Consider the following 13,049-nt stretch of genomic DNA (forward strand, 5'->3'; position numbering starts at 1 on the left):
GAAATAATGAAAGAGGAAGAAAAGGAGGGGGCAAGAAGTTCTAGCTGCAATTTTTTGTTGTTGTTTATCGTTGTTTGGGATTTTATTTCTTTTTCTCTTTGTTCTCCTGAGTCACCTGCACAGTGTGCTTGATTTCTATGTGAAACAGAAGTGGCCAGTGCAGCACATGGTGTGGACGTGCCCCTGGGATCCTCTGGCCAAGCCCAAGGTGAAGATGAGGCAGCTCCAGCAGCAGGGTCACCTGGGGCCCTGGGGACCACAGGGTGCAGGTGACAGCCAGGGAAACTGAAGCTACCCAGGGAGAGCTGCTCTTCAAGACTGATGTCTCAATCCTCCAGAATTATCACTCAGAAGAGAAGTGAAACCTGGTGAACGTAGTTTGAGACACAAAGGAAAGACATGAAAGCTCAAAGGATATTCAAGAACAAATTATTTTCTGGTTCTGAACCATTGTCATATTTTCATCTTACTGAGCCACAACCAGCTGAAGACCCAAGAGATTTTCAATATCCGAGGCACATTCTGCCTCTTCTCTGCCTTCAAAAGGGGTAGACAGTGCAATAAGAGCTGGCTCTGCACCTCCCAGCAGCTGGCAATGCACACAAGGCAGACAGGACTCCATGCAATATCTTGAATATTAGTTGATTATTTTTCATGTTTATCAACCATGTAGGGTTGTGTGTTTGCGTGGCTGTGGATCCATACATAGGTGAACTATGTAATCTATTTTTACACTGTTTAATTGTCTGCAAATGTAAATGTACCATGGAATTATTATGGGGTGGAAACACAGAGGACTGTGTGTCCTGCACACCTTTTATATATACTATAGCACAAATCAAAGCACCTTTTTTTAAAAGATCAAATGTGAAGGTGATGCTAGGGAAAAGTGCTAGAAAACTTAATTTATATTTTTTTTTCTTTCTTTTTTTTTTCTTTTTTTTTTTTTTTTTTCTTTTTTTTTTCTTTTTTTTTTTTCTCATGAATGCTGGCCCCAAAATACTTTTCTTCCTGTGGTATTTTGAGTGTCATCATATCACATGATGAAGGAGTATAATTGCAATCTATCTGTCGCACTTCTTAACCTGTAGGAGCATCCTTAGCTGTTGGATTAATTCATTATGAACAAGTGATAGCTTCAAATGTGAGAATAAAGGATTTGCACGCCTGCCAGAAAACCAGAGTTAAGAGATTAAGTATGGCTGTACAAACCATTATTTCCCAATTTGAGTACCTGTACTATTGATACCCAGAGCACTTGCTGAAAGAAAGGAGCAGGTGTGTTTCTTTCATGAAACTTTTCTAAAGAAGTCAGATTTAGAAATTGAACATATTTGATTTATTTTATCTTGGAATTTTATCTGGATTTTTTTAGCGCTGTAAAAGATTGAAAAACCTAGGAATGTGTAAGTCCTTCCTTTGACCTGTCAAGATAAACCTAGTGAATGAAGTTTTAAAAGGCAGTAGTGCTGTTTGGCAAGCTTTGTCATTGAGTTATTCTTCCTTACAAGCAGGAAGATGAAAACAGTGATAGTAGATATGACTCAAGGCAAGTCAGAGTTGCAAAATTAGATCCTAGGCTGTATGGAGACAGTTATATTAGGATGAAATCACTAGGGATATAAATTCAATGACTTAATATTTAGATGCATTAATCCAGAGTTTAACGTGGCCTTAATTTACTGCAGTTTAATCCTCCTCATTTTCACTTTCTGCTGAGAACTTGTACTACAAAACATGAAAACTGTCATGATACCAAAGTGCTTTGACAAAGTGTGTTCCAATAAGCTTGTCAAATGTAAAACTTAATTCTGCAAGATTAATTTCTCTGTAATCTCAGAGGCCGCTATTTTGAGGTGCATTTTGGAATACTTTAAAGTTCTAGCATGAAATAACAGAACGAATTGGTGTCCCCTTTGGTGGGTGGCTTTCACTCCAGAAAAGAGACCCTCAAGTCACTGTCTATGCTCTTTTTGGGTAACAAAATATATAAATCTACCTTTGTTAGGTCCTGGAAGTTAGAGGTACTAAGAAGGAGGAAAAAAAAAAAAATGCATAACTCACAGACAATCTCTGTTTTCAGTAATCTGATACCCTTTTACCTGTCCACAAAATGTTCAGCTTTGCTACAATAAATATCAAATATTTGAATACTAAATTCTTTGTACAGGCAGAAATCTAAATTTCACGTAGTGTAGGGTAGCAAAAAGCATTTGAATTTAGCCCTTGCCAGTCTCCCATCCAGACTATTTCAGTGTCTGGTTTTCTATAATCACAGTTTTTCTCTGCCTTTTTATTAATGTTACCCCTTGGCTTACAGTCAAAATATGTCTCTCAAGTAGTACAAGGCAAGGTGACCACTATCTTTTCCAGAAAGCAAACATCTTGTCCAGGATTCACCCATATAGGACCCCAGTTTCACACTAAGGGCTTAGCAGAGCTTGATCCAGGTGTGTATGTCAGTCTATCTTATTCTCTTCCTCAAGAAATTAATCATAGAAACATCTTTTGACTGGTCACGAGCACGGTCATCTAATATTAACTATTCATTCTGTGAAGCCTCAACATACCTCTGCATCTGTACATCCAACTTTAAAGGCGTGTAGCCTTTCATTTTTCTAGTAATAATCTTGTTTCTATTCTTCAGCTGAGACCCTCTGGTGGCCATCATGATGGCTGACTGCAGGAGACCTTTAAATTTACAGCTTCTTTTAATATTCAGTCATGCCCTGGGCAAGTAAGGTACAGAAAGAAAGAAAAAGCTGATGGAGGTAAAAGACAAATCCACAGGTCTACGTTATGTGACAAACAAAGGGAACAAAATCATCTCAAAAGCTTTGGTTGACATGGATGCTGACGAATCTTGGCATGTAGCAATCTGGATGAGACCACGTCTTTTCACTTTGATCTCGTCACGATGAAGAAGCCACAGAACAAAAGCCCCTGGGAGGGGGAAAGCAGTAGACTTGGAACAACATACAATGATTACATGTTGTGCATAAGTACACTTTCAGAACTGATGTGGTTTTGGAAATGGTGGCATTATAAACAACATTAAAAAACCCCTTTCATCCTGATTTAACTAACATTAAGCTTCTTACATGACAGTGGCAAAACAGCTTTAGACAAATTTGAGCTTTAGAAAATTTCTGCCATGATTGATTTGGATTATGTAATGATCTTCCAAACTCCTATGACTCTTCCACACAGTTATTATTAAAATTTGGTGGGTTTTTTTTACTTAGATGCAGATGTAATAAACACACACAGGAAAAAGCAAGAAAAAGAGAATGAAAGAACAAGTATTTTACACAGAATGACCAAAAATCATGGACTTTAAAGCCCTTCTGCAGAGTACTCAGAAAATAAGGAACTGTGCCTCCAGTCCACATACTTGAATAACTTCTCAAACATTCCTGTGTCCTAAAGATTTATTTTCATTTATTAAAAAAATGTTTTAAAGTGTAGTCCTCAGGGGTACAACTGATGCCCCTTATCAGTATTTCCACTAACATCCTGGATTGCACATTCCATAGAATAGCATAAAGTGCTATAGCATTGAGGGTTTTTAAAATTTAATTTGGAACTTCTTCACCCTTTTCATAATTATTTTCATTATTTTTTTTTACCTTGTAGCTCCTATATTCTTGTAATGACACATAAGAAGGTGCTTAAAGGTCTTCTTGAAAGTGGCATTGCAGAGCGCGTAGCAGGCAGGGTTGATGGTGCTGTTGATGTAACAGAGCCAGTAACCTATGGTCCATACGGTGGTAGGGATGCAGGATGTGCAGAAGCTGTTGATGAGCACCATCACATTGTACGGGGTCCAAGTGATGATGAAGGCCAGGAGGATGGCCAAAATAGTCCTTGTCACTTTTTTCTCTCTAGAAGGGGGTGGTTTCTTTTTGGCTGGCTGCTTTGTCATCTTGACAATTTTCCGGGCTACGCTGTTCTGCTTCTCCTCCTCATTCGTGCCCACGATCTCCACGGTAGTGTTGGTAGGGGCACAGCAGTCCCCCTTTTGGGATTTGGTGACTATCCTGATGCATGTTAGCTTGGAGTTCTCTGCTTTGACATGGTCTTGGGAGGCAGAAGCCTGTCTGGAATCTTTGGTAGCTTCATCCTCTTTCATGTTGGAAGCGACCACACTGATGGAGGTGGAGTCGTTGGAGCTCTCCTTCTCCCCTTGAACACAGTTATTGGTCACAGTCTCTTCGCTCGTTTTTCCATTCTGAATTTTGCTGTGCTCCAACCCATCTCCACTGGTTGGGATATTGTTATTGTTTGGTTTCACTATTTTACCTTGGACAAGGCTGGGGGAAACTGTTTCTTGGTTTTGGGCAGCTTCCTTTTTTCCTTTCTTTATCCGACTCTTACTGGCTCGAGAGATTTGCCAGTAAAGGACAGTCATGATGATAACAGGCAAATAGAAGGCTGCAATGGCTGTGCCAAAAGTGACAGCAGGGTTGGAAAAAAACTGGATGTAGCAATCCCCATCTGGGACAGTCCTTCCTCCCACAATGAATTGCCAGAAGAGAATTGCAGGGGCCCATAGGATGAAGGACAGCACCCAGGCGGCGGCGATCATCATGCCGGCCATCTTCGTGGTCCTCTTCACGGGATACGTCAGAGGCTTGGTGACACAAAAGTACCTGTCAAAGCTGATAATGAGCAGGTTCATTACAGAGGCGTTGCTGACCACGTAGTCGAGAGCCAGCCAGAGGTCACACACCACAGGCCCCAAGGGCCAGTAGCCTATCACAGTGTAGAGCGTGTACAGGTTCATGGAAAAGATGCCAATGATCAAGTCAGCGCAGGCCAGGCTGAACAGGAAATAATTGTTGACAGTCTGGAGGTGCCTATTGACTTTGATAGACACCATGACTAGGATGTTCCCAATTATGGTGACTAGACTGAGAGACCCTGCCACCAGGACAATGAACACAACCTCAACAGTTTTATAGCGGCTCTCCAAGGCCATCACATTTTCAGTGGAAGAGTTTATGTACGTTGAGTTATTCATTTCGCTTCTGATAACAAGATACCCAGTTACAACTTAAGCCTGCAGAAGAAAGAAAAGAGATATCATTAGGAAGTTAGTCCCTTTGCCTTTAAGGAATGGATCCCAGAAAACCAACTTGGCAAAACTTTAAAGCTAGGAGATGCATTCAGGAAAAAACAGTCAGCTTTGGCTAAAGGAAACACCTTACAGTGTACAGTTTAGGAAAAACAGAAAAATAGGCTGGCTCTAAATATGTGGGAAAGACACACATTTGGACCCAAAACAACATTTTTAAGTTCATTTTTAAGATGCATTTTTCTCTTTGTTATTTTTAAACTAATATTGACTTGAATGTTTTGGAACAGAACCTGCATATTGTTCTCTTTCTTGCTAACAAAATATTTAATTTCAAACCCTATTCCAAATAAAAAGTCCAGACTGGAGGGTGTAACATTCTTATAAACCAAAGTGAAGCTGTAATCTACTGAGAGGCAGATCACAGGAAGATCTCTGTTTCTGTGTTTCTTTTATTTTACACCTGGGCATGCTTCTGTGCTTCCACCCTTTATGGAATGGGTTTTTATCATGTCTACCCCCAATTTTCTTAGCCTGCAGTTCAGTTTTTAGGCAACACATGCAAAGATTTTGATACTGCATCAAATTAGTCTGTCAATAAACAAAAGAGGGTGTGTCTGTTGAAGTTAACAGAGTCAGCTCACCTCAGATGACCATTTGGCTATCTAGTTAGATGTATACATATTTTATTGTTATTTTTTCAATTTCAGTAAGACGAAAGTTGGGTGTTTTTTTTTTTTTTTTTTTTTTTTTTTTTTAATTACTTTTGTAATTAGAAAAAACCCCTAACTTACTTGTCACTTACTTTTGAGTATTTGTATCTGGATAAGGCATTGTTGTTTGTTCAGGTTTTCTTTTTTAACATGATATTATCTTTTGCTGCTTGCTTGATTTCACTTTTCCCATTATTTTTCAAATCACAATATTTTTAATCTGTATCGCATTAAGCTACAACAAAAGATCTGAAATGGATAGCAGGGTAATGCTAAATAAAGAAACAGATAAAAATCAGTTCTGTTTACACATAGCAATTATTTTTGTGCCCCGTATACCCTACTGGCAGTGCTTAATAAATAGTGATTAAATTGCCAGTGATACACATTTGATAGAAGACTAAGAAAACAGTCCATGCTTTTGCCTTCAGGATATATTCTATCCTTCCATGCATCCCCTGGAAGTCAGTAAAATGCACTGGAATTGTACAGCCCATCTCTGAGTGCTCATTATTTATGAGCTGTGCTCAAGGGATTATTGAAGCATGAAGGCCAGATGTGACAAGGAAGTTAGGATTTTTTTCTAATTACAATAGTCTGGGTTTTTTTCCCCCTCACACATAAGGCATCATTTCTTTAAGAAAGAGACTCTAAACATGGTGGTGCAATCAAAGGAAGACAAAAAAATTATCTATGTATAGCTCATCTATACGCCAGGGATTAGGGAATTCTCTTCTGGCCCTTCTGACTAACCTGCTGATGCACAGACAGATGCAGTCCATGCCACTTCAAAGGAGCAATGCATTTTTACTGTCATTTCAGAACTGTGCTTTTTCTTGTTTTTCTTTTTTTTTTTTCCAGATGCAAAAGAAAGAAGATGATGCAAAATGTCAGCACAGGGGCAAAACCCCTTCTTGACCCCTTGGAAAAATAAGCAAGTCTGTCTCCATGGAAAAGCCAAAATGCTAAACCAGAGTAAAAGGTTTTCAGTCTGAGGCAACTTTGCAATCTTGCAATTTATACTTGAAGAAATACAACTGGCAGAGGGTAGGGCTCATGCATTTGCCTTTGCTGTCAAAAACAGCTAAAATTTGTTTGCTAGTTCCATGTTGAAGTGAATACATGAATAAATAGAGGAACATAAGGCTCGACAGACATTTTTTTCTTGCTATCTATTTAGAGGTACATCACTAAAATCCTTGGCATCAAGATAATAAAACAAGGAAGAGATTTAGTTGTTTTAATTAAATGTGAGCTTTGTACAGTAGGAATAGGCTGAGTGGAACATAGTAGAATTTCTTCTCTGTGCAAAAACATCAAGAGGACATCTTTAATATATAGGACTCTAATATCTGCAATTCCCAGTCTATTTTTCTCACAAAGCTTCACAGCTGAGCAGCTGATTATCCAGTTAGATGTGTAAAACATCAAGTTTCTGGACAAGCTAAGGATTTCTCCCAAGCAGAGTTGTTTATGTATGTTCTTAACAGAACACATTTTTAATGAAGAGACAAGGTCATGCATAGAGATTTATTGATTAAAAAAAAAAAAAAAAAAAGTCAGTTGAAGAAGGTTTGTGATCCAGAGCTCTGCAGCTACCTCTGGAGACAGAAAGTGAGAGGGGGAGTAAAATGGAAATGAGTGAGACTGGATCAGAGATGAAAAAATTGTGCTTTGTTATAAGGAAACAAGTGTTTCTCTATAATATATGTTTGAAAGACTGTTCAGAAGCTCTGCTTTCAGTCCACTGAAGAACAAAATTAATTTTAAAGACTTGAAACTTGTGAAACCAAATTACCATGTCCCAGGTAACTTTATTCATGAGTCTTTTCAGGTGAAATTTTTACCCACTTTCACTGGAAATACTGGTAATCCAGTGACCATTCCCCTGATTTTGTGGGATTCTATGGGATGCAAGGAGATGGGTGAAAGCTAAAAGGTAATCTTACCTGCCAGGAATAGGATGTAATTGTTTTAATTTGAATGGAAGCAAAGCAAAAGAGTCCCTTTCCCAGTGGTCTCTTTCTGCATGAATCTTTCCAGCCCTTAAGAAGACTGGTAGCTCTGGACTGCAAATTACATGGGCAGTTACAGCTTTGTGACGTACAGTGAAACATCTGCTGTCACCAGCTCCTGTAAAAACTTCCATTTGCCTGCATCAGTGTGCTTGTAAAGTGAAGCATATTTTGCCGTGTATGTTGATGAGAGGGTAGAGCTGGAGAGAAATCTGATTTCCACTGACATATACCATTGCTGCTCAGAATACTAAAATTACACACAGAGCCAGAGGAGCGCACTCTTCCTAACCCAAGAGCCCCTGCAATCTTCTGGGCTCCTTCCTGTTGGCTCCAGCCGGGTTGGAATCAGGTGCACAGAGAGTGTTCTGCTTCTCATCGTGGCTGCTTGCTGCCTCGGTACAGGACTGCCTGTGGACTACTTTTGTTTTTGTCTTGTCACAGAGCCCATCTCTCCTGCTGGAAAGGCAGTTGTTATGGGAGCAGATGTTATTCATCAGTCAGACCTACGGGGCAGAGGCATTTTAAGGTAATATGACCTCCTGTGTGAGAAATACCAGATCTTTTTCTTGAACAAACAGAGCTCTCCTCTGCAGGCCCATGGGTGTTTGTGTGAGTTGCACAATATGGCACTGACTCCCATGGGCTACCATAATTTATCCTTCTATACTAAGTGCATTCTTGGTAAACAGAATACCCAGAAAAGGCAAGGAATGTCTCTTGTGACCTGAAAAGCAATCAAGATATTTTTCTGAAATATATTTCAAAATATATATGACTTTTTGGAGTGGAAACACTGTAATCACTGCATGGAAAATGTCCAAAGCCAAGAAATCCACACATAAAATAATTCATTGTTTGATATTTGATATATACTTGGGAAACATTCCTGGTGCAGTAGTTCCTCCCGCTAAAGAACTCGTAGTACTGACAATCATTCCCTTCTATTGACGGGACAACAGTTTAAGGCAGAACTGGGGCATGCTTAAGCACTGCACCCTGCTGAGTTGTGCTTTCCACTTGCCCTGACAGGAACACATCCATTTGGTGCAGGCAAATCTTGTAGCAAACACTGTAATTTTAAATCTAAAATATATCTCCAACATCAGTCATGAAACACACCACAGAAATGTTTGGTATATTGAAAGAAAATGGCTGATACATCACTCCTTCCAAAGTTTGTTAGACAAACTCTTCTTCTGTATTGTGAATATTGACAAGTTAAATTTGGTAAGGATTTAATGTCTTCTTTGGATTCTCTGAAACCATATAAAGATCAAGACACAAAAGAGGCAACAAATGATCAGCACCTGAAAGTTATATCTGTGATTTAAACAGGATTACCCAAGAATGTATGTGTATTGCCATTCTGAGTGCACATCTAAACATCTAAGTCTTGAGAAGAAGGAAATATACTCCTTTAACTTTCTTTTTTTTGATCTAGGTCCTCTTCAGCCCAAACCTATGTAAAATGGATTTGATTTTTGCTGTAGCAATAATGGATTTTTTTTTTTTTCCTGAAAAGATTTTTATCCTGAGCTGAATTGATTTTGATTCTAAATTTCTTCCTGGTACCATTTTAAATTCACAGTGTGAAAACAAAAAGAGAGAAACAAAATCCTTCCATCTATGATAAATATCCTAGGTCTGAAAGCCAGAATTTATTGCAGACTTTAGGAGAGAATGTTGATATCGTCTGGACTTTAGGTAAAAATACATTTCAGAAAATACCTAAATATTTGACTAAAATCTTCACCACATGGATTACCTTCTGCAGTACTTTTGAAACTAGAAACATCTTTGCTAAGCGTTACTGTCTTGGTGTGGTCTGTTGTTTTCATTTTCATGCACTTTTGTTCATCTCAATCAACACGTCCTGCAAAAAGGATATCCCAGGGGCCTGCCTGGATCTACTTTTCCCCATCTAATTGTGAAGGATACCTAAGGGCAAAATTAACAATTTCTCCACAGACCTTGAAACAACAAGTAGATCAGAGTTTAAAAAAAAGAAAAAAAAAAAAAAGTAAACCAACAGTGTGCCACAAACAACAATTGAAACAGGGCAGAAATGAAAATATTCACCCCAAAGCAGCAGGGGGCTGTACATGAGTAGGTGTCAATGCTGGCACCAAAACTACTGCCTCAGGGCACATTAGGGTCTGAGGATTTGTAAAGCTGTTAACTACATCTTGCACACTGCTGCTCTTGCAATCTAAAACTGTACAGAAAGAAATATAGAAAAACTACATAGAAGTAAATATAGTGTCATGAGCCCAACTTGTTGGTATTAAATATCACACAAGTATAGACGGTATAGTAAAAAAAGAACCCCAAACAACCAATAATCTCTCTAGTTTCAGGAAATAAACAAAAAAAAAGACCCAAAAAGCAAACAAAAAAACCAAAACCCAAACCAAACCAAAACAAAAAACCCACCTACAAAACAAACAAACAAACAAAAAAAACAACAAAAAAACCAATCCACCAAAAAGGTGTTTTTTCCTCAAAGATCTGGATAACAAAGTATTTCCGATATATTGTTACTCTTACTACTATTACTATTGTTCTGATAGTCACTCATTGGTACTAAGGCACATTTTTGGTTTTGTTTTTCAGGACCTGTGTAATCAAGAGAGAATTTGCATTCTGTCTCTTGGTAGCTGATACCATTACAAGCTAAATTCTGCATGCTGCTGCATTGGGCAAATCTGAAAAATATGCTTTATAGGCATGGTTCAATCTGACTGGTTTTGATCCATACAAAGAGATTTTTACCTCCAGGACTAGAGAAGATACTTCCATTCACATGCCTCCTTATTCTTGCTAGGATTATGATAAAAAACCTTGGTCCAAAACTAGTGAGAAAATAACTAATTCTCTTGATGAAGTTGTGGAAGGTTTTCCTCTCTGTTCTTGTGTAACTGTGAGATTTATCCATATGATAAAAGTGACTGAATACATTGGTCCATATAATTCCCTCTGAGTCCCACCTGCAATCCTGTGCACATCAGCTTGTCAGAGGTGCTTGCTTATACAGTGGAGAGAATTTTCAGAATGGCAGTTGTAAAGAAGAGAGTTTCAGCATTGTATTTCAGACAAAGTAAATAGTTAGGGATGCTCTTGCTGTTGAAAGCTAGAAAAGAAAAGCATTTTTTATGATTTTTTTTCAGGTAAGCTCCAGTGAAATATGTCTATTTGCTAAGATCAAAATAAATTTGTAATCCAGAAATCAGAAAAAAAAATATATATATTCTTTGGAGTACAAAAGGCAAAATTGAAGCATCCTACAGCTTTCTCTAGACGGCTGAGTTAAATGGATAGGATCTCCATCTAGAGGCACAGATAAGCAGCTGCCACATAAAATAGTCATTTCCAGCAGTAGAATGGCTTAAAAATATTTGTTAAAGTTAGTTACCTCTCAGGGAGAGGAGACCCAAATTTTATTGTAACTTAAATTTTGTTATAATAAATGAGCAGAGATGTAATTTGATGAAAACCTGAAACCATTACAGTTAAATATTCCTAGAGCAAGTAGACTGGATGAGGAGGTATATGACCTGGGATAAGCTCAATCAGTCAGAGCATGGTTCTGATAACACCACGGTTGTGGTTTTGATCCCTGGATGGGCCTTACACTAAAGAGCTGGACTTGGTGATCCTTGTGGGTCCTTCCAAATCAGAATGTTCTGTGACCTGGTTAGACTGGGGCAGCCAGTGCACACGTGCTCGGGCCTGAGTTTATTCTCTGCAAGCACCATCATTTAGTCATCAGCTGGACATGACCCAGCTCAAAGTGTTGTTTCACAGAAGGCCATAAATGGGTTGGAAGAGTAGATGATGTCATCAAAAGGTAAAATCTAGGGACCAGCTCATACCACAAACACATTTCATCAATGCGCCTATACTTATTTCTGCTGGCAGAGGTTATAGAAGAGATAGAAAAGGGACATCAGAGTGACAGATTTCAGTAAGTCACTTTTCCTTTCCACCTTGTGCTGTACCACTGTTGCTGGAAATTGACTGAAGCTCCTCACACCCATTAATCAAACAACTTTTGCCTGACTGTAACTATCTTCTTCAAGCATTTTAGTTAAAATAGTCATGCTAGAATTCAGACTAAAATGATACCTATCCTCAGCCACGAGAAAGGTTGCCTCAGCAGAAGAGTTATTTAAGTTTCTGTTTAGATTGAATTGAAGATCATTAGGTTCAAGGTTATATCTTAAGGAAGACGTGGTGAGAGTTAAGCAGTCTCTCTGCAGCGCAATGCAAATTGGAGGCACAGTACTTCAGTATCCTCAGATCACTAATCACACCTGTGCTGTTAAATACAAAAACCTTATGAGATCTACTCAAAGTCCCTGAGTGACAGTGGTGAAGCTGGTGAAAGAGAAGGATCAGGAGGCTGACTGAAACCAACTTTTTTTCCCTTTTTTTCTTTTTTCTTTTTTTTTATGAGCCTGTAGGAATATTGTTCATGGAAAAAACCCCAGAGATGTGGAATACAGTGCAGGGAGGGTCTCTCAAGGAACCAAGCGTTAACCCCTTCAACATGCCAGTGAGTCCAGAAAAGACTCTGTGATTTTTCAGTGAATGTCTGCAAATTCCTCCAAGTCATAGGAGTACTTTTGGGATCATGAATAAAACCATGGAGACTCTCACTCCATTCTTCAGACAGAGTCACAGTACGGCTTCTGATGGGAATATTAACATGTGAGAGCCCAAAGAGACTCTTACTGAAGCTAAAGAAAATCTCTCCTTTTCTCTGGGTCGTAAATGGTGTAAGTACCTGGCTTTTGTATGGGATTTTCTTATTCACTCATTAAGATCTATCAGATAATCCTCAAATCTGCTTTGGAAAGTACCTTATTTTTTTACTCAGCAAATGCTTTTAAAATTCTTTTAAACACCATCATGGTCAGTCTTACATGAAATTCTCGAGAGCTTGAAAATCGAGTCCTCTTCTGTGTCCATAAATTCTGGGGATTTTTACACATCTTCCATCTTACTTAACAGCTTACCTAAGATGTAGATTAGAAGCACAGAAAAGAATGCTGACTCAGATATAAAAGATATTTGCAAGCATTTAAGCATATATTGAAGTTCAAACTTGTTTCTGAGAGGGCAGCTAAATTTTTTTTACGCCTATATTACTACAGACTGCATTTGAAGCAGTGATAATGAAATACTGAAGGAACTTAATTAAGTTCTTACCTTACCAGAAAGCAATGATATCTAAATTTC

General features: G+C 38.5%; 1 protein-coding gene across 1 annotated transcript in view; it reads right to left on the reverse strand.

The window, feature by feature from the left end:
• Positions 1-980: 980 nt before the first annotated feature.
• CHRM2 (cholinergic receptor muscarinic 2) overlaps positions 981-13,049 on the reverse strand; it is an 85,761-nt gene continuing 73,692 nt past the window's right edge. Inside the window, exon 2 of the mRNA XM_040061366.2 lies at positions 981-5,062. Within this exon, the coding sequence (XP_039917300.1) occupies positions 3,626-5,023 (1,398 nt within the window). The 5' untranslated portion in view covers positions 5,024-5,062 and the 3' untranslated portion in view covers positions 981-3,625. The remainder of the gene's footprint in view (positions 5,063-13,049) is intronic.

The sequence above is a fragment of the Hirundo rustica genome, chromosome 4 (assembly GCF_015227805.2).
Source record: "Hirundo rustica isolate bHirRus1 chromosome 4, bHirRus1.pri.v3, whole genome shotgun sequence".
Classification (NCBI taxonomy): domain Eukaryota; kingdom Metazoa; phylum Chordata; class Aves; order Passeriformes; family Hirundinidae; genus Hirundo; species Hirundo rustica.